We start from the raw sequence: 23,520 nt of genomic DNA, 5'->3' as shown, positions 1-23,520 counted from the left end.
GGGGAGGTAATTATCACACAGACTTGTACAATGATAAAAGGGGGGTAATTATCACACAGACTGTTGTACAATGATAAAGGGGAGGTAATTATCACACAGACTGTAGTACAATAATAAAGGGGAGATAATTCAGTCTTCGACGTTAACCGGTGGCCCGATGTCCGTGGCCAGTAAAATCGGGATCGGGCTTCTAAAAATATTTAACCCAGGAGTCCGGAGGGCCTGTAAATGTTTTATTGTATGTTTTGTATATATTACAAATATAGCGTGAGATTGACTCAGACTTTGTCATGACTTACATGTAGCAATGAAATTTCGCATCGAAAAATGATCAACCATCCTGCCTTTTATGAAGTATAGGGAGGCACAGGCACTGGAAATTAATGTAAATATATAGTATGTGCATATATAAAAAATACATGCACATACTATATATTTACATTAACTTTCAATGTCCGTGTTGGGATTCCCGTGGAGTTTCGGGTTAGAATAGGTCCTCAGTACCCCCTTGCTTGTCGTAAGAGGCGACTAATAGGGGCGGTCCTTCGGATGAGACGGCAAAAACTGAGGTCCCGTGTTACAGCAGGTGTGGCACGATAAAGATCCCTTCCTGCTCGATGGCCATAAGCGCCGAGCATAGGTCTACATTATGTAGCCCTTCACCGGCAGTGGTGACGTCTCCATATGAGTGAAATATTTTCAAGAGGGACGTAAAATAATATTCAACCCGTGTAGGGAGGGAGCTCGTCAGTGAAATTCCAAACCTCACAAGCGTATTTCGCAATCACAACCACCAGATCCAAATAAATAAAAAAAAAAACCAGTAGTACAAGGAGAAAAAGAAATCGAAAAGTTAAGCCCCATTGGACTGAGGGTGGGCCTTTGCTGAGATTTAATTCGGGAGAAAACAATGTTTTGTACGTGGTGTATACAAAACACAGTAGAACATGAGCTTCTGATGTCATCTGTTGAAAAATAAAATAAGATAAAATAATCTCAGTTGTTCTTTAACTATGATATGTATTTTCCTACAGTAGAACATGCTTGTACCTTGCAAATAACAAGTGGTCAAATTAGAAAAAACATTTTGGGCCATTAAAATATTGTTCGGGCTTGCAATATTATTATACTGGGAGGCCTGAAGGGCCTGTGCTTCACAAAGTTTTTTGTGAAGACTGATAATTATTACAGAATGTAGTACAATGATAAAGGGGAGGTAATTATCACACAGTCTGTAGTACAATGATAAAGGGGAGATAATTATTACAGAATGTAGTACAATGATAAAGGGGAGGTAATTATCACACAGTCTGTAGTACAATGATAAAGGGGAGGTAAATATCACACAGACTGTAATACAATGATAAAGGGGAGATAATTATTACAGACTGTTGTACAATGATAAAGGGGAGGTAATTATTACACAGACTGTAGTACAATGATAAAGGGGAGGTAATTATTACACAAACTGTAGTACAATGATAAAGGGGGGGGGGGTAACTATTACAGACTGTAGTACAATGACAAAGGGGAGGTAATTATTACACAGACTTTAGTACAATGATAAAGGGGAGGTAATTATAACACAGACTGTGGTACAATGTTTAGGGGGGGGGGGGGAGTAACTATTATACAGACTGTTGTACAATGCTAAAGGAGAGGTAATTATTACACATATTGTAATACTATGATAAAGGGGAGGTAATTATCACACAGACTGTTGTGCAGTGATGAAGGGGAGGTAATAATTACAGACTGTTGTACCATGACAAAAGGGAGGTAATTGTCACACAGACTGGAGTACAATGATAAAGGGGAGGCAATTGTCACACAGACTGTTGTGCAATGATGAAGGGGAGGTCATTATTACACAGACTGTTGTACAATGACAAATAGGAGGTAATTGTCACACAGACTGTAGTACAATGATAAAGGGGAGGTAATTGTCACGCAGACTGTTGTACAATGATAAAGGAGAGGTAATTATTACACAATCATATTGTAATACAGTGATAAAGGGGAGGTAATTGTCACACAGACTGTTGTGCAGTAATGAAGGGGAGGTAATAATTACACAGACTGTTTTACCATGACAAAAGGGAGGTAATTGTCACACAGACTGTAGTACAATGATAAAGGGGAGGCAATTGTCACACAGACTGTTGAGCAATGATGAAGGGGAGGTAATTATTACACAGACTGTTGTACAATGACAAATGGGAGGTAATTGTCACACAGACTGTAATACAATGATAAAGGGGAGGTAATTGTCACACAGACTGTTGTGCAATGATAAAGGGGAGGTAATTATTACACAGACTGTTGTACAGTGACAAAGGGGAGATAATTATTACACAGACTGTTTTACAATGACAACGGGGAGGTAATTATCACACAGACTGTAGTACAATGATAAAGGGGAGGTAATTATTACAGACTGTATTACAATAATAAAGGGAAGGTAATTATCACACAGACTGAAGTACAATGATAAAGGGGAGGTAATTATCACACAGATTGTAATACAATAATAAAGGGGAGGTAATTATCACACAGACTGTAGTACAATGCAGGGCTTGAAATTAGCGAGAAATACTCGCAAAATGCGAGTACATTTGAAAAATAGCGAGTAAAAATAATGGACACTCAAAAATCTTAGCGAGTGGTGATTTACAAACTATGATCGTATCGTATCCGTTTTATACGGTGATACGCTATTCGCTTCTCTCAAACTTGCACTCTGAATCATACAAATGCTAACATGAACGACCGATTTCAATAACCGTTTTTATCCGGATTTTCCTTTTATGATTTTTTAAGAAACTCGGAGTCAAACAAATGCTTTAGAGATCGGACATCGCATATCGACATGTGCCACGAGTCCTGTTCACCTATAGGGGTGATTAAATTGAATAATTCCAAGTATGATGTTTTTGTTATTCATTTATCTACAAAAAAATATCGGAATCTATGTTTTACCAAGTCTTCCGGTAGTTATTTTTATCAGAATCATGAGAATGTCATATCTAAATTTATTGTCATATTGAGGTCGGGTTGTAGTGACGTGCATTTCTCACCGCGTCGACGATTATCAAAAAAGTCATAGGACTCATGATCGTGCTGCTTCTAAAACCATGAGTCCTGTATTCGCTTTAAAAAATCACTAGTGACAAGCTTGATGTGGCATGAAATTGGAAGACTGGATCTAGACATGCGGTAAACAAGTAGTGGATTAGACTGTTAGAGGTGCGATAATCAAGAGACCTAGACATTGCACCATATGACTTACGTAACTTAGTGTCTTGTCCAAACGCTGCCTGTTGACCCACTAGGCTCAGTAATGATGGGGAAAATCATTGATTGAAAAATATATATATATAAAAAGAGCACTGCTTCATTATTTTCAATTTAGCTTGTAGGTTTTCATTTTAGCCTGTGGATTTTTTACCCACAGGCTAAAATTAGCCTGTGGTAGAAAAAGTTAATTTCGACCCCTGCAATGGGAGGTAATTATCACACAGCACCGTTGACAGCCTGTGGCACTATGAAATGGAAGTAATTTACAAAATCCCAGTCTATGGGACAAAAATGAACATGTGCACTGAACGTTTGACGATCTGAAGTTCTGTGACATAGAAGATACAAATGTTCATGTTATTACATGGAAATAAAAAGCATGAGGAAAACTATTTTTATGTTTTTGTATTTATGATTATGTCTTCCCTCTATCTGTGAGTGCAGTTTCTGCTATAATTAAAATTGGATTGGAATTAAACTTTGATACAGATGGGAGAAGGTGAAGGTATATATTTTTGCATCAAAATAAATTTTCTTTGTTTTTATAAGTTGAATGTCTTTGTCCTTATAAGTTAAATGTCTTTGTTTTTGTAAGTTGTATGTCCTTTTTTTTTATAAGTTGAATGATGGTCCTCTTTGTAAATGCAGTCTGAAGTCTCAGAAGTCTGGGATCCGACACAGCAAGTATCCAGGGGAAAAGGTTAGAATTATGTCTATTTCATTCGAAAGAAATGCTGATTGTGTCTATGTCACAGCCTAGATCACTTTCCTCTGTTTTATTTATTTACTGGTATACAGATAAGATAGATCAGCCTTTCCTCTGTTTTATTTATTTACTGGTATACATATACAGATAAGTGCTTTTTTGTTTATAGGCTGTTCCTCTTTGTGATCCACACAGCAATAACAATGACAAGCTTTTCCACTACAGAATCACCATGTCTCCTCCAACCAATTTCCTGGTATGTTCATCAGAAATCTCTGGAAAGAATTGTTTTTAAAATGGACAGTGTCTCAGAGCTTGAGTCCTCTGAATGAGAATTCGGCCAGTCGTATCAAAAGCTGAAAAATTCATTGATTGGAAAAGGCCAGAGAGATATCACAAAGACCGTATATATAATGGATTCTTGAAGGCCAATTATTTTTGTTATACAATTTGCTCACCTGTAGAAGGTTGAACTTAAATTGCTGTTTTATTCAATTTCAGACGAAGGCCCCTACAATCATAGAACACGACAACCATGAGTACATATTTGAGGGGTTTTCTATGTTATCTCATGAAAAGCTGGAGAATGTAAGTAGTTCTATGTGTATGTCTGCTTTTTAGGGTAGTAAGTACAGGTTTTTATTATAGACAAATCAATCCAGGTTAGTTTCCAGGTTAGTTTCTCGTGGATTCCCTTTATCACATGAGTACGTACTTACTTTGACTTAATTGTCATTTAGCCATGACTTTGTGAGTGCCATACTCAGATTAACAAGGATAGATTTACATGTATCAATGATAGATAAATACTGTATATCCATGATATATACGTATAGATTGATCAATGATTAGATGTGTATAGATATATCAATGATTAGATTAGATACGTATAAATGTATCAATGATTAGATTAGATACGTATAAATATATCAATGATTAGATTAGATACATATAAATATATCAATGATTAGATACATGTAGATAAATCAATGATTAGATACGTATAAATATATCAACGATTAAATACATGTAGATCTAGATATATCAATGATTAGATACGTATAAATATATCAATGATTAGATAGGTATAGATATATCAATGATTAGATACATATTAATATATCAATGATTAGATAGGTATAAATATATCAATGATTAGATACATATAAATATATCAATGATTAGATACATATAAATATATCAATGATTAGATATGTATAGATATATCAATGTTTAGATACGTATAGATATATCAATGATTAGATAGGTATAAATATATCAATGATTAGATACGTATAAATATATCAATGATTAGATACGTATAAATATATCAATGATTAGATATGTATAGATATATCAATGATTAGATATGTATAGATATATCAATGATTAGATAGGTATAAATATATCAATGATTAAATACGTATAGATATATCAATGATTAGATACGTATAGATATATCAATGATTAGATAGGTATAAATATATCAATGATTAGATACGTATAGATATATCAATGATTAGATAGGTATAAATATATCAATGATTAGATATGTATAGATATATCAATGATTAGATAGGTATAGATATATCAATGATTAGATAGGTATAAATATATCAATGATTAGATATGTATAGATATATCAATGATTAGATACGTATAAATATATCAATGATTAGATACGTATAAATATATCAATGATTAGATACATATAAATATATCAATGATTAGATATGTATAAATATATCGATGATTAGATACGTATAGATATATCAATGATTAGATACGTATAGATATATCAATGATAAGATACGTATAGATATATCAATGATTAGATATGTATAGATATATCAATGATTAGATAGGTATAAATATATCAATGATTAGATAGGTATAAATATATCGATGATTAGATATGTATTAATATATCGATGATTGATAAAGCCAGTATTTTGATTTTGGGACAGAGGCTTTGGTATATATGTTGATTATATATGATGAGGAATCTGAAGTGTATATATTGAAGTTGTATCGTTATAGATACCAGTCTGCAGAGTTATCCGATTCAACATTGACTACACAATTCATTTTATTGAAGAACCCATTCCAGATGTAAGTTACTATCATCATGTGTCCTATATATACCTGTATGTTATCATTGTGTCCTATATATACCTGTATGTTATCATTGTGTGTCCTATATATACATGTATGTTATCATTGTGTGTCCTATATATACATGTATGTTATCATTGTGTCCTATATATACATGTATGTTATCATTGTGTCCTATATATACATGTATGTTATCATTGTGTCCTATATATACATGTATGTTATCATTGTGTGTCCTATATATACATGTATGTTATCATTGTGTGTCCTATATATACATGTATGTTATCATTGTGTGTCCTATATATACATGTATGTTATCATTGTGTCCTATATATACATGTATGTTATCATTGTGTGTCCTATATATACATGTATGTTATCATTGTGTGTCCTATATATACATGTATGTTATCATTGTGTCCTATATATACATGTATGTTATCATTGTGTGTCCTATATATACATGTATGTTATTATTGTGTGTCCTATATATACATGTATGTTATCATTGTGTCCTATATATACATGTATGTTATCATTGTGTGTCCTATATATACATGTATGTTATCATTGTGTGTCCTATATATACATGTATGTTATTATTGTGTCCTATATATACATGTATGTTATCATTGTGTTCTATATATACATGTATGTTATCATTGTGTGTCCTATATATACATGTATGTTATCATTGTGTGTCCTATATATACATGTATGTTATCATTGTGTGTCCTATATATACATGTATGTTATTATTGTGTGTCCTATATATACCTGTATGTTATCATTGTGTGTCTTATATATACATGTATGTTATCATTGTGTTCTATATATACATGTATGTTATCATTGTGTGTCCTATATATACATGTATGTTATCATTGTGTGTCCTATATATACATGTATGTTATCATTGTGTCCTATATATACATGTATGTTATCATTGTGTGTCCTATATATACATGTATGTTATTATTGTGTGTCCTATATATACATGTATGTTATCATTGTGTCCTATATATACATGTATGTTATCATTGTGTGTCCTATATATACATGTATGTTATCATTGTGTGTCCTATATATACATGTATGTTATTATTGTGTGTCCTATATATACATGTATGTTATCATTGTGTCCTATATATACATGTATGTTATCATTGTGTGTCTTATATATACATGTATGTTATCATTGTGTGTCCTATATATACATGTATGTTATCATTGTGTGTCCTATGTCCAAGCCGTTATCCAAGCTGTCTCAACTGTGATACGATAAATTTTGTCCTACATGCTGTCCGTAAATAGAGTTTTAATATCGAAAGCAATCACACGATGCTAAACATGCATATGGTTGAGAAATTATTATTTCTTTGATCATCAAAATATGAAAAATGAAGAAAATTTTATTGAGTACAATTTCTAAATAAACATCATTTAATTGCTTATCACTGGCTTCGGTACAAGGTATTCACCTATATTGATGTCACTAGATCTATCAAAGCATGACCAGTCAAGCGTCTCTAATCCCCTAACAGACCAGGAAATTTATGTGGTGACTGCCAGGGGCAGCCAAGGTGTGATTGGCTTATTATTTTGAGAATCACTATTGAATAATTAGAGGTTTATTACGTTTTTGTCGGAATTTTTACAATGTAATACCGAGTCCCGGCATCTAGGGACAGCGTAATAACGAGGTCTATTTTATATAGGTTTGTTAAGAAATGGTTTTGTGCTTTGAAATTCCAACGTAATATGCGGACTAACGTAATAAAGGGGGAACGTAATAACGGGGTTCCACTGTAACACAAATGGGTCTGTTGATGTGTGTGAAGCTTAGTGTAAATTGTAGAACTTGTTTGTTAATCATTGTGAAACAAATAAGTATAAAGTTGTAGACATTCTTACACTATACAAAGTTCTGTTGTAGATTTAGACACTCCTTGTTCTGAGATTTACATTTCATTTAGTTGTGTTGTTTGCATGGTCTTATGATAAACACAGGAATTTATGATTCTGATTCAAAGGTTTTCTTTATTTTGCAGAATTTTACCGTGAAGAGCTTAGACCTGTTTCAGCAGTTCCTGTTTGATGAGATCCTGGAGCTGGTAGACCTGGACTGGAAAGGTCCGGGCAACAAGGACCACTGTAACAGATTCCACCTCATGCCAAGATTTGCTAGACTTCTACCAGGTATGGACATAAAGCATGTACAAATTCCAGATACCAAGAAGTACATATAGAATACAAGTGTCTTAAAAGATTTAGAGATACAGGGAACCTGATGAATACAGTAAAACACGGTAAGAGTGAATTATGCTGATAACGAATTCACACTTACAGTGAAGGGATTTTCATTTCCTTTAGTTTTAAAACACATTATGAACTTATTGGATATAACAAACTACATTTATAATGTTATAACGAATCAAAATTGTTCGTCAGCAGCCCTTTGTTATCCGCGTATTTTACTTTCTGATTATAAATTTTGATTGGCTTGATCTGCTGTCCATATCTAGCACTCATCTGAGATTAATGACTCTGATGACAATTCCCAAGCATTAATGCAAGCAGCGATAGCAAAAAAAAAGGTCATTAGTGACCTGAACTTTGACTTCAAAAAATGGGGGGAGGGTGATCTTTTCCATGCCATTGCTGGAGCGTACTTCCAACTTCTGTAAGGGTTAGAATTTCGGGGGAGGGGGGGGGGGTGCAGTACATGATACTTGATGGTACATGTAATTTCCTACCTGTTGGATATTTTTGACAGTCTGTTTTTAATCTTGTTCCTTCCTAGAAAATGGTAAGGAGATCCTGTCAATGAATGATGTGCTGAGTTACTTACTGAAGAGCTCCAAGCCATTACTGGAGGAAACGGAATTGGCCCAGATTCTGAATTATGACGTACACGAGTGGCAGGGCTTTGTGGATGCTGTCCGTGGAAGTGTCGTAACCTATCCTGGCATGGTAAGGAAACATTTAATCAAGGATCTCTGTTTATCTAAGCTACCTAAAATCAACTTTTATGGGATGGAGAATGGACAGGTGGGGGAGGGTTCCATCTCTCCTTCCCCCTGCATCACTTTCTCTTCTCCCTCCCCCACCTTTCCCTTCCTTCTTCCTTTTTGTCATATCCACCCCCATTTTTATACCCCCCGCAACAAGTTGTGGGGGGGGGGGGGGGTATACTGGAATCGGGTTGTCCGTCTGTCTGTCCATCCGTCCGTCCATCCATCTGTAGACGCAATGGTTTCTGGGCTCTAAAGCATTATCCTTTCCACCTACCGTCACCATATCATATATATGGACTACCCATGGGATGAAGATGTTCCCTATCGATTTTGGGGTCCAAAGGTCAAGCGCACGGGACATCGAAGTAGCAATATGGTTTCCGGGCTCTAAAGCGTTATCCTTTCCACCTACAGTCACCATATCATACATATGGACTACCCATGGGATGAAGATGTTCCCTATCGATTCTGGGGTCAAAAGGTCAAAGGTCAAGTGCACGGGACATCGAAGTAGCAATATGGTTTCCCGGCTCTAAAGCGTTATCCTTCCCACCTACAGTCACCATATCATACATATGGACTACCCATGGGATGATGTTCCCTATCGATTTTGGGGTCAAAAGGTCAAAGGTCACACGCACTGAACATCGAAGTAGCAATATGGTTCGGTTTGTCATGCCCTTTGGGAGATTGGGGTAAGCGGGGGGTATTCTTAGTGAGCATTGCTCACAGTACCTCTTGTTATCACTACACAAGAAATGTCAGTCAGAGTCAAACAGAACTCTTCCTTACAAATACAGTGCTTCCTCGATATATTGCCACTCAGAGTGTTGTTTACATGCATTATTCTATGTTGATTGTAGAAACCTACCAGTATTAGAATAGAACAGAGTGTTATTTACATGCATTATTCTATGTTGATTTTAGAAACCTACCAGTATTAGAATAGAACAGAGTGTTATTTACATGCATTATTCTATGTTGATTGTAGAAACCTACCAGTATTAGAATAGACCAGCTGGATCGACAACAGACTGATAATCAACATCTCCAGTTTCCTCTCATCATTCACTTCGGCATTAGACCCGCACAGCTGAGCTACGCGGGAGACCCTAAGTATGTTCACCGAACCAACAAAAAACATCCTCGACTTAGTCTTCACTAATTACTAATCACAAGGTTCTAATTAGTGTCCACTAATTACTAATCACAAGATTCTCTAAGTAGTCTTCACTAAATACACAGTTAAAGGATGTGAAATTTGTTTTTATAAATTTTATGCTCACTGTTTCAACACACTGATTTAAAATGATAATCAAGAATTAATGAATTATAAAATATGCTGGAATCACACAAATAAACTTAAGGTAGTAGCAAAAGAAAAACTGTCACATTTACATTGACTTCTCATAGCTACCAGAGAACCTGGAAACAGTATGTCAAGTTCAAGCACCTGCTGAACAGCAAACCCAAGGTGACTTTTACCGATAAGCAGAAGCTGGATGCTAAAGAGAAGTATCTACAGGACCTAAGAATGAAGAGGTAAAATATCTGTGCTGATTATGGGATGTTTTGTGCTATTCATCATATTTAGTGCATTTCTTTCTGATAGTCAGGTAGGGGGTGATTCTGGACGAAATCAAAATAGGCCAAATATCTGGTGTAAGAATGAGGTTGACAAACTGTTTTAACATATTTATTTGATGAAATTTCTCACTTGATGCCATTGTAATATGAAAAACTATTGATTTTGTTTTATTGATAATTGCTGACAATTCCTTCTTAAATTCTCAAGGTGAAGGGAATAATTTAGTCGTCATTTTACTTATTAGAGGAATTCAAGGTGAAGGGAATAATTTAGTCGTCATTTTACTTATTAGAGGAATTCTAGGGAGGGTGAAGATGGGATGCAAGATAAAATTAATTCATTTTACAACTTCAACATAATTTAAAGTGGTCCATTCTCTCAATGTGAGTTGGCTATTTTAAATTTGCAATCATGGTGAATCACATTTTTACCCATTCTGCCTGAGAATTAGAAAGAGCTGTAGTTAATTCATAATGTTATTATATTAATATGCATGTATCTGTATGTTTATTCATTAACTTTTAAATGGAGAAACATTAGAGGTTCATTCTTTACACAAAGATTGCTTAGGACATGAGAGTATATTATTAGTATGATAACGGTCATTGAGGATGATGTACTGGACTTTGTCCCAGGTGGTGTCTTAAAATATCAAGATTGTAACTATAAGGATTCATTAAAGTATTAGAAAGTTATGCTAATTTCTATTTTGTTTAAAGGCAGGGGGGTCTCTTTGTCTGGAGAATATTTCAAAAACAAATTAAAGGGTTTGAATCAGACCTTTTACTTACATTTTTATTAAAGTAAAATATTTCTATGTGCCTTACATTTTGATTTATAGTGAATGTATATTTCCATTTTCTATATATCCATTTTCTATTGGGGTTGGTTGGATGTTCATACTGTAGCAATTTTTAAACCATGTACCAAATTAAGAGAAATAATAATAAACAATTGAATTCTCTGAAAATCCTATTCATTGGTATAGTGTTTATATTGAGCATCACCAGAAATATTTTAATATTTGATTGATTCATTGATTTTTTTTTTTAAAGTAATATTTTCAAAAAAAAATTATATGCTAGATGACCATTTGATTAGACAACTCCTGGTTTGATCTGAGGAAGTCTGTTTTTATATTGTGTGCCCCGCGGGGATGGGGTGGGGGTATATTAATCCCTAAAGGACAGTTCTAGTTATTAGTTGTTGTATGATATCACAGTGACTATTACTGTATTTATTATTGGTTGTTGTACAACATCACAGTTTTTATTACTGTAATTATCATGGGTCTGTTCTTTGCAGTTCTATGAAAAGGGAGGTAACTGTGGAAATTAGCAGTGAAGGGTTTCTGAGGACGGGGATCAGATCAGACATAACACAGGTCAGAAACTGTCGTCCAATAAATTCTGATTTCTTTCACAGATTATAATGAAAATTAATCACCTTTTTCAGACTTCCTATGTAGAATGCAGTTAGGAATGTATTTTATTTGATAATTGATCATTTTCTGTTTTATTGCTATTCAGCATGCAATGTTGATGCCTGTCCTGTTGGGTCACTTAAGATTTCATCTCTGCATACAAGTACTCCAGAGGGAAATCGGGTATCAGTTCAACGACCCACAACTCCTTCAGGTATAACATGGCAAAATCATCCGGATAGCTGAACGACATCTGTTAAAGAAATAATTCACAGTCAAAAAAAAATATTATATTTTGCATTGTATTCACTAGAGTTTAATTTTCACTGATTTGTAGTACTGTGAAATTAACTGCAGGGAAAAACCATAACATGATATACAATAATTTATCGAAATAAAAACTGAAATTAGAACTAAGAAGTGAAGTACATTGTATCAAGTAGATGATTGGAACATTTGATACTAGGTTTATGATTGGAGCATTTGATACAAGGTTTATGATTGGAACATTTGATACTAGGGTTATGATTGGAACACTTGATACTAGGTTTATGATTGGAACATTTGATGCTAGGTTTAGGATGGGACATTTGATACTAGGGTTATGATTGGAACATTTGATACAAGGTTTATGATTGGAACATTTGATACAAGGTTTATAGAACATTTGATACTAAGTCTATGATTGGAACATTTGATACTAGGTTTATGATTGGAACATTTGATACTAGGTTTATGATTGAAACATTTGATACTGATTTTATAATTGGAACATTTGATACTAGGTTTATGATTGAAATATTTGATACTGATTTTTGATTGGAACATTTGATACTAGGTTTATAGAACATTTGATACTAGGTTTATGATTGGAACATTTGATACAAGGTTAATGATTGTATCATTTGATACAAGGTTTATGATTGGAGCATTTGATACAAGGTTTATGATTGGAACATTTGATACTAGGTTTATAGAACATTTGATACTAGGTTTATGATTGGAACATTTGATACTAGGTTTATAGAACATTTGATACTAGGTTTATGATTGGAACATTTTATACTAGGTTTATAGAACATTTGATACTAGGTTTATGATTGGGGCTGATTTTCTTTAATGTTTGTAGTTGGCTCTCACTCACACTTCCTACAAAGTGAATTATGGGACCAACCCAGACCACGCCAGGAATTCCCTGTCTAACTGTGGAGTCAGACAGCTGGAGTATGGAGACCGCAAAATACACTATGTCCATACTCGAAAGAAAGGTACTGGAGTACATGAATTTAGTAATAGTGAAAGAAAAGTTTGTATGAACTAGTACTTTTGTTTGTAATTCATTCGTTTTTAGGAAAACTTGAAATTCTGTTATGGATTCAGGCAGAATATGGGTCAAAACAAAAACTTTTGTTTGATATTTTTTCGTAAATACCTGTTTGAGGGATATATCTCACGTTAACCTTTGCTCGTTGAATTGTTGATTGACATCTGACAGTTCAATATGAGAAAAGAGTCATTAAAGCTTGTGTTGATAAGTCTGAATGTAAGATTAACAGGATATTGTAGATGTACTTTTTTCTGAGTGAGATTAATTTACCCAAAGTATGTCTTCACTTTTATCATAATGTACTGGACAAGTATTTATGGCATGACTAAATTATTATGTACATACAGTACATGTAAATATCTGTCAGTGTGATACAGTGAGGACAACATCAAACAAATTCATATACTTGTCGTGATTGTTTTATTTTTCAAAACTTATAATCTGTGCATTTACTCTAGTTTCAAATGCATCATAAAGTCTCATGCATAGTTTGTCAAACCCCAAGATAATTCTACTATTACACTGACACTGTGCTTTTACAATCTTTTTAAATCCCTTTTGTATATTGACTTGAAATTGATTTGATGGATCCATACCTGATTAAAATGACCTGTGAACTGAGAAATTGATTGTTATTAAAGGTTATTAAAATTTTGAATTTTTCAAGTTAACCAAAAAAAAAAAAAACCCAATACATTACCAGAAGTTGAAAATTCTTTGCCATAATCGTACTGTGAGCAGCAGTTATCATGTTTTACCAACACTTTACTGAAATGTTTGGAAAGCTTTCAATACACCTTTTTCCACAGCATATTTTGCGTACAGAAATCTGGATAATTTTGTACTCATGGATTAAACTGAAATTATGATTTTGCAAAATTATGACCCCTTGGAGAAAAAGTTTAAACAAACAGTATCAATACTGTTTGATGTTGATGTTTCTGAATATTAGAGTGTGAAAGGTCAGATACAAGAAAGGTTACATGACATCATAGTCTTAAATGCCATGAATTTACAGGTATCAACATCCTGATTAACATTATGTCCCGCCTTGGGAAACAGGACGAGTGTTCATCAGAAATCCCACACAACGAGAGACTGGAATTTCTTGGGGATGCTGTGGTAGAATTTATAACAAGGTAACATTTACCTGTATGTTTTCAGTAATGCACAGTAACTGCAATTTTTCATCAGAGAAAAGGACCCTCTTTTCTGTTACATCAGTAATCCAATAGAAGTTACCAATATTTAGAGTGTTACTTTGTAACATACATTACATGTAGATATGCTATATATATGTGTTTCAAGTACTGGTTTGAGTTTTATTAAACTTCTTAAGCTCAAGATTTCATAGTAAACTTAACTTATGATAAATACTTCTTAAGATATGTTAAGAAATCAACCTAACTATATGACAGCCTATGGGTTGTCCTAAGTTGTGATATTTTTCTTAAGTTGCTTTCTTTCATTTAAACAAAAATGGCTGCACTCAGCTGTTTCAGGACATTTTCAAGACGAACCTCCCCATCATCATCAAACTTTTAACAACTTGTGAACACATTTAATATAATGAAACAGAAACTTTGTATCTTTTAAAGTTAGAACATACGAAATTCTAAAGTCACATTTTTTGCTGGGTTGCTCAACATGCTCAACGTGCTCAACATGCATCTGGCTTATAGAATGGTGAATGATGGGTGGGTAGGTGGGCGGGCAGGCATGCAGGTGTTCTTCTAATAGGGTACCTACTTTGTGTAATCAACTCCTCTCATACTTCTAACTTGACATTCCTCAAACTTCATACAGTTGTTACAGACACATTGAAGATGTTCAAAAAAATTACATGTAGTTGAACTTTGTCATTTTTTAAGCACTTTGTGTAACCAACCCCTCCATAACATATTTTAAAGCAACCCAGCTATTTCTGGTCTTGAATCCATTTTTTTCGTAAGATAATAAGTTTAGTTAAAACTTCAACCTGTAACTCAAGCCCTCTCTGCTTAGATTTAAGTACAAATATATTACTTCCATATGCTATTTGCAGTGTCCATCTTTTCTACATGTTTCCCTATCTGGAGGAAGGAGGGCTGACCACTTACAGAGCAGCCATAGTTCAGAATCAACAGCTGGCCGTACTAGCCAAGGTCAGTTAAATCTCATCACAGCAATCTAGATATGTCCAGTGTACAAATTTTATGTGAGTGGTGAAGAAGCCACACATTCTTAAGGTAGGTAAATACTATTAGAAATTTCTGTCAATCAAATTTTTTTTTCATTTAAATAACTTTAACAACTCATAAACTAACTAAAAAACCCATATTAGACATACCTTTGCGGGTTTATTTTTATACTATGTGCTACAGAGCACATATACCCCCAAATGCAAAAGCCAAATTTTAACACAAGAATGCATGATCTCATGTTTTATTAAAAATATGCACCAAAGCATATCATATTAAGCTATAATATATAAAAACCAATAGCTATTCATTTATTGAGAGAATTTTTAAAGATATTCAATTGAAAACATACACAATTGCTGTTTAATCTGCTCGCATCCTTCAGAAAAAAATCACAGAATATCGCAAGTTTGAAAAATTCTCAAAATCTAAATTGTTTACATGCCAGTTTATCTTTAAAAATATTTAGAATTATATCTAAGGTTAACAAAAAAACATATTTTACAATAGCTGACCAGAGATATTTTGCAAAATGGTCTCTTGAATATGCAAACCCCCATTTTTAAATTTAAGTTTTACAATTATTTTTTTGCACACTTTGAAAATAGTAAATTGTAACAGCAAATACAGTCTAAAAATCAAGATTAACAGAATATGACAATATATATATATGTAAAACATACTGAAAATTTTGTCCTACCAGACAATTAGATCACAAGGGGGGGGGGGGGGGGCACCCCCACCCCTTTCTTTTTCTCACAATTGTTTTGGTGTGTGTGTTATTCTTTTTTTTGTTTGGCTATCAATCAAATCATACATAAAAATACCTACATGCTATCTCATACTTATAGAAAAAATAAATATAGTGTAACATATGTGTTGATTCTAGCAACTACAGCTCATGTACAAATAATTTTGTTTCTTGAAAGTACTTGTGAAGAAGAGTTCAAATATTCAACAACTTTGCTGATGATTTCTGAGGATTTATAATTCTGGGTTTCTTTGAACCAAACACAAACTCACTAAAAACAGTTTGAATTCCACTGTGAGGGTCATGCCTATGTATAATTTTTAACTTGTTCAGGCTTAGATTGCAAGCTATGAATGAGCCTTTTAGAGATCAATGTAGATATTACATTGCTTTGTACCATTGGAGCTAGTGAGGACTTGATACTATAATAATTCATGGTAAATATATCTAAGATTCACAATTGAATGCTAAATGTAATTCGTACAGTTCTCGTAAACTACAAACATCGGACAAAGAAGTTATAACTGGAACTTTCTAGTCGGTGTTTAAAATTTAAAACCGGATATGTAAAAGCACGGACTTTCCTTAACTCTGTTAAAACCATTCTTTTTACAGAAGCTGCGTCTGGAGAACTACATGCTGTATGCCCACGGTCCTGATCTCTGTCACGAATCCGACCTGAAACATGCCATGGCAAACTGTTTTGAAGCATTATTAGGTATCAATTACAATGTAATGTAAAATGTCAAATAACCTGTAAAATTACAGTATTAAAATACAACAATCTCAAACAGCCTGAAAACTTCAGTATTAGAATACAACAATCTCAAACAGCCTGTAAAATTACAGTACAGTGGAACCCCGTTATTACGTTTTCCTTTTTGTCACGATAAAATAACGTAATACCGGGGGCAACGTAATAAACGTTCCCAGTAAAATCCGTTAAAATTATCATTTGGAAATTGTATATCGTCCGTTGGTACTCCGTGAAGGGGTGTGTGAATATATCTTTACTGTTTCTTTGTTTAAAAGACTATTATACTTTGTTTTATTTACATCTTATCTTTAATGTCCGTAATTCTTCCATGTTCTTATCCCTTTTCTTTATTTCTGGTGTAGGATACATAAGGATGTTTTGATAAACGTTGTTTTTTCTGCATTCGTTTGGACCGCCATTTTGTTCAACTTTAAAACAATGCGTTCATGTAAATTTCTATCAATAACTCGTTCCGGTTTGTATTCAACATTCGTATTAAAAAAAAATAACAAAACATCGTTTTATTAAGTTCTCTAATTACACAATACACAACACAATAAAAAAAATCCCACCCCAAAACAACAAAACTATAGACACAAAACGCACACGATACCCAACACTTACACACTTTTCTCACCAACGATAAACACGGAGAACAATTTAAGGAGGTATGCTACACCAGAGAAATTTGATGTAGATGAAAAGTGGAGAATATGTACAACAATATTTTGAAGTTGAAAAATTTCAAATTTATTTTATTTTGTCAAAAAATACAGCTTTAGTAGAAGGTAATCTGAAAAAAATTTAAAACCCCTGCTGGACTCGAACCTGCGACTTACAGTTGAGCATTCGGTATTCTAACCTACTGAGCTACTCGGCTAGGTATTTAAATAGAAAAGGAAAAGTCAAATATTGCTGATATTGATTTTTTCATCCATGTTTTTAAAGGAAGTCAGCCATTATGACGATGTAGAGTACTACCTTAAGCGCAATCCACATAAAAAAAAATATATAATGATGCACGAAGATTTCATTTATAACGCTAAATGATGGCACTAAAATCACGTGCGCATCAAGGGATTTTAGAATATTCACAGAGGTAAATGCCGTGCACGAATCGGCCGATAACACAGGACAGTTTTACGAACACCCAAGCTGCATGTCCAAACAACGGACAATTTTTTAATTGACCACCTTTCGTCACCTATGTCCAAGCAGTTACCCAAACGGTTTTAACAATGCTACGATAAATCTTGTCTTTCATGTTCGGTACCAAAGCTGTCCGTAAATAGAGTTTTAATAGCGAAGGTAATCACACTTTACTGAACACTCAGGTGGTTGAGAAATTATTTCTTCGATTATCAAAATATGAAAAATGAAGTAAATTTCATAGAGTACAATGTCTAAATAAACATTATTTAATTGTTTATCACTGGCTTCGATACGAGGTATTCACCTGTATTGATGTCGTTAGATCTATCGAAGCGTGATCAGTCAAGCGTCTCTAATCCCCAAACAGACCAGGAAATTTACGTGGTGACTGCCTCAGACAGTCAAGGTGTGAAAGGCTTATTATTTTGAGAATCATTATTGAATAATTAGGGGTTTATTACGTTTTTGTCGGAATTTTTACAACGTAATACCGAGTCCCGGCATCTTAGGGCAACGTAATAACGAGGTCTATTTTATATAGGTTTGTTAAGAAATGGTTTTGTGCTTTGAAATTCCAACGTAATATGCGGACTAACGTATTAAAGGGGGAACGTAATAACGGGGTTCCACTGTATTAAAATATAACAATCTCAAACAGCCTGTAAAATTACAGTATTAAAATACAACAACCTTAAACAGTCTGTAAAATTACAGTATTAAAATACAACAATCTCAAACAGCCTGAAAACTTCAGAATTACAATACAACAACCTCAAACAGCCTGTAAAATTACAGTATTAAAATACAACAATCTCAAACAGCCTGTAAAATTACAGTACATATTAAGATACAACAATCTCAAACAGCCTGTAAAATTACAGTATTAAAATACAACAATCTCAAACAGCCTGTAAAATTACAGTATTAAAATACAACAATCTCAAACAGCCTGAAAACTTCAGTATTAGAATACAACAACCTTAAACTGTCGGTAAAATTACAGTATTAAAATACAACAATCTCAAACAGCCTGAAAACTTCAGTATTAAAATACAACAATCTCAAACAGCCTGTAAAATTACAGTATTAAAATACAACAACCTCAAACAGCCTGTAAAACTACAGTATTAAAATACAACAATCTCAAACAGCTTGTAAAATTACAGTTTTAAAATACAACAATCTCAATACTTTTAATCACTTAACCAAAGTCTCAACATCTCTAGTCATTTATCCCGAATCTCGATACTTCTATCCGTTTATCCCGAATCTCAATATTTCTATCCATTTATCCAGAATCTCGATACCTCTATCCATTTATCCAGAATCTTGATACTTCCATTCAATTATCCCACCATGTTTTATTTATCCACTCATTTATTAGCCTCTTTAAGCATCCATGTTGAAACCCATGTTTCAATCGTTGAAACCTCCACGTTTAAGTAGTTTCCTCTGTTTATGTTCAGGGGCTTTATACCTGGATGGGGGTATAGAACTGGCAGACCGAGTGTTTGGGGAGACCCTGTTTAAGGGCGAGGACAAGTATCTGAACATCTGGAGAGACCTGCCTTTACACGTTCTACAGGAGGATGAACCCGAGTCTGACCGACACTGGATCGAGTCCAGTCCTACACTGAAGGTTAGTAAGGCAGGGGCATCATATCGGTCAACAGGTCATTTATATTTCAATGAAAAAAGAAATCTTTATTAAAGTTTAAAGTATGAAAGAGAGTGTGGGGAACCCAACATTTTGTGAGGTTCAATAGAATTTTTGTTTTAGTTCGTTTTTAATTCAAAGCAAAATATGATTTTTTTTAAATACTTAATTCAGAGAAATATGTGATGTTTATTTTAAATTGATACTTGCAGAAATTGGTTCAGTTTGAAGAATCCATCGGAGTGAAGTTTGACCACATTCGCTTGCTAGCCCGGGCCTTCACCCTTAGAAGTGTGGGCTTTAATCACCTCACATTGTAAGTCAATTCTCCGAGCTTTCACTCACAGAAGTGTGGGCTTTAATCACCTCACATTGTAAGTCAATTCTCCGAGCTTTCACTCACAGAAGTGTGGGCTTTAAGGTGGCTCAATACACCCAGAAATAGTTTCTCAAATCAATACGAATTGATTTGATTATAAAAGATAGGATGATGTACAATAAGTATATATACCAAAAAGGCAAACAATATACAAATTTGGATAAAAACATGATTTTCAAAAAAATTATTTCAACACATATGAATTAAAGACTCTTGGGGGTTTGAACTCGAGATCTGCGGTTCACAAGCCCAATGCTTTAACCAATGAGCTACGATGATAGACAAACAAATCGATTGATACAAATAATTTCACAAAACATTTAAATCGCCATCTTGTGACGTGGTGTCATACAGAGTATAAGGTTTAGTGTAGTGAGCTACCTTAATCACCTCACATCGTAAGTCAATTCTCCGCGCCTTCACCTTCAGAAGTGTGGGCTTTAATCACGTTACATTGTAAGTCGATTCTCCGAGCCTTCACCCTCAGAAGTGTGGGCTTTAATCATGTTACATTGTAAGCCAATTCACTCTTAAAGGACACAACGCATGTTTCTAAACTTTATCATTTTTTCAGCAAAATTAATTCATATCATGCCTAAAACTACTTAACATATGTTTTAAATGAAACAGTTTGCATAGTTTTCAAGTTTGAAAGCGATGAAATTCAAATCTTTCGATATGCATATTTTCTTTTGCTAGTTTACGCACCATTATGTGTGACGTCATATGCGCCCTCGGGTTTGAAAACATCTATTAGCCATTTCATAAACAGATTAGATTTAATCGACAAAAAACCAATTATCACATTAACAGCTTGTAAATGATAATGCATTAAGATGTTTTGTGCCGTGCTTGGGTGTACTAGTTGTCGGTAGAAAGGATTTAGACTGAGTATTTTTCAATTTTTCGAAGGATGGTACGAGAAAAAAGACGTGGATAATTTTTTTGTTGGAGCAAGAACTTTACCTTAAAAAACACACCCAGTCACCTTTTCAAAAATGCTTGGACAGAGACCCTGATAAACTGCGAGAAAGTGGATATATCGAAGCTATAAGCACTGGTAGGCCTATAGCATACATTCTGTTTTGCTCTCAAATTCAATACACACTCGGATCAACTGACCTTCACTTTGTGTAGCGACATAACAATAACGGAGCGGATCAAAGATCTTATTTTAATCAGATTGCGATACAATGTAACTTCTGCCAACTGGTAGCTTTACCAAAAAAAGAAATTAAAGATACAAAATAATTGAACTTTTAATTATACAAATAATAGAATATTGTATTTCCTAACTTTAAATTGAATTATAAAATTATTTCCTTATTGAACTCGTAGCATCTTGAGTGCGTCAGTATAACGCCGTGCTCCCACTTTGTAATTCCTAAAGACGTGCAGATCACAATTCAAAAATAGTAATAAGATTGCTTTATCAAAATAGAATAATGTGATTACTACTTTAAATTTGATTATTTTTATTGATTTGTGTGTGCGTTATCTTTTTCTTTCTTTCCGAAATGCACTCGTGACAATAGCTTGGCATAGGGCCTAGTTGTCAACAATTTAACGTATCATAATTTGTCTAATCCAAAAATGAATAATGATTGCACTGTTTATTTTAGAAAAACAGCACCAATTACAGATGTATAAAGAAATAACATCACCAAACAGTTTGTAGACAGCAACCCATATAAACATTTTTTGCTCACAATATTGCCGATTTCATACACGCTTTACTCACTATATTTGGGTATTTACATCGTTATATGTATGCACAAAACATATAAAACTCGGAAAATTTGTCAACATCGATTTAAATGTTGCCCATGGTAAATAAATTAGGCCCCTAAAAGTTGAGTTTTTAATAATATCTCACACTACTTATACAATCCGAAAGGTGCATGTGACGTCACTGTACCACATGAATACCTACCTAATTAACTAGACTTTTTGAAATCGGAGCTTAGATTTAAGTCTGTATTGTGGTTAATTATCGCAAAATTTCGGCGAACGAACTATTAAAATTAATTACTATAAACATAAAGAAGACAAAATGCATGTAATGTTGTATACTTTGAAAACATGAGATGTGTTCTTTAATGAGCCAAGGGAAAAAAATTGAGAATTTACTCTGATTGTCTTCTCTTCTTTCAAAAGCATTATCAAGCTGCCACGTCCAGTTTGATTTAAAGCTTATTTTACAGGTTAGATTGTTATCCTGAAAGTAATTTTCTCTGAGTTTCTTATTTGTCTTGTTATTCCAGGGGCCACAACCAGAGACTTGAGTTCCTAGGGGACACTGTGTTACAGCTGGTGGCCTCAGACTACCTGTTTAGACATTTCCCAGACCATCATGAAGGCCATCTCTCAGTAAGCGGTTTACACAGTCCTGTAACATTTTCTATTGTTGTGTGAACATTTAAGGAGGAATAACACACCGTCTTAATGGCCGACTTCCTTTTGAAACATGAATGAAAATACAAATATAAATATCAAGAGTGCATGTAGATTTCTAGGTAGCTCATTAGATTTATGTGTAAACTGCTGATCTGTAGATTTTGGGTTCAAGTTTAGCAGGGGTTTTATTTATTTATTTTTTAGATTACTTTTTACTAAAATTGCATTTTTTCCCCACAAAATAAAGTAAATTTGAAAGCTTTCAGTTTCAAAATATTATTGTATATATCCTCCACTTTCCATCCAAATCAGCTTTTTTAGGTGTTTTATTCCTCCTTTTAAAATTCTGATGCATGTATTAATATCTGATTACCTTTATAAATGTACAATGTAATGTAAAATACCTTATCCACTGTTTCCAAGTTTAGAACTTGTGGACACATCTGGATTAAAACTAGTAACTTTCGAATTGTTAACTTAACCCATAACAGTTCTATCCATTGTCCAGGAAGTTAATATTGTGATTTGTCTGTCAATATTTTCAGTTGTTGAGAAGTTCCCTTGTCAACAATAGAACCCAGTCCATTGTTTGTGATGATCTGGGGATCTCTGAGTACGTCATTTTCTCAGACTCTCGGGGAGAAAAACAGGACAAGAAGACAAAAGAAAAGGCTGACCTTCTCGAAGGTTTGTGTGTATTTTTCAGTTTTCCACAAATGGAACCTTGTTCTGCATAGAACACAACTTCAGATACAGGAAATTTCTAGTCTG

General features: G+C 33.9%; 1 protein-coding gene across 5 annotated transcripts in view; it reads left to right on the top strand.

Annotated features, from left to right (window-relative positions):
• Positions 1–23,520, top strand: part of LOC125679686 (ribonuclease 3-like) — a 50,198-nt gene that overhangs the window by 23,618 nt on the left and 3,060 nt on the right. For 4 of the 5 annotated variants that reach the window (XM_048919110.2, XM_056155180.1, XM_056155183.1 and 1 more), the window contains exons 9-26: positions 3,917–3,997; positions 4,173–4,259; positions 4,505–4,591; positions 6,044–6,115; positions 8,173–8,320; positions 8,925–9,094; positions 10,130–10,254; positions 10,552–10,680; positions 12,032–12,110; positions 12,256–12,363; positions 13,279–13,417; positions 14,495–14,615; positions 15,521–15,620; positions 17,023–17,125; positions 19,783–19,955; positions 20,186–20,289; positions 22,617–22,722; positions 23,295–23,436. In XM_048919110.2, the coding sequence (XP_048775067.2) occupies positions 3,917–3,997; positions 4,173–4,259; positions 4,505–4,591; positions 6,044–6,115; positions 8,173–8,320; positions 8,925–9,094; positions 10,130–10,254; positions 10,552–10,680; positions 12,032–12,110; positions 12,256–12,363; positions 13,279–13,417; positions 14,495–14,615; positions 15,521–15,620; positions 17,023–17,125; positions 19,783–19,955; positions 20,186–20,289; positions 22,617–22,722; positions 23,295–23,436 (2,074 nt within the window). Of the gene's footprint in view, positions 1–3,916; positions 3,998–4,172; positions 4,260–4,504; positions 4,592–6,043; positions 6,116–8,172; positions 8,321–8,924; positions 9,095–10,129; positions 10,255–10,551; positions 10,681–12,031; positions 12,111–12,255; positions 12,364–13,278; positions 13,418–14,494; positions 14,616–15,520; positions 15,621–17,022; positions 17,126–19,782; positions 19,956–20,185; positions 20,290–21,264; positions 21,413–22,616; positions 22,723–23,294; positions 23,437–23,520 lie in introns of those variants that run through there. The other variant, XR_008800187.1, reaches the window with a different exon arrangement.

The sequence above is a fragment of the Ostrea edulis genome, chromosome 2 (assembly GCF_947568905.1).
Source record: "Ostrea edulis chromosome 2, xbOstEdul1.1, whole genome shotgun sequence".
Classification (NCBI taxonomy): Eukaryota; Metazoa; Mollusca; class Bivalvia; order Ostreida; family Ostreidae; genus Ostrea; species Ostrea edulis.
The sequence above is the reverse complement of the archived record's forward strand: the minus strand, read 5'-3'. Positions and strand labels throughout refer to the sequence as shown.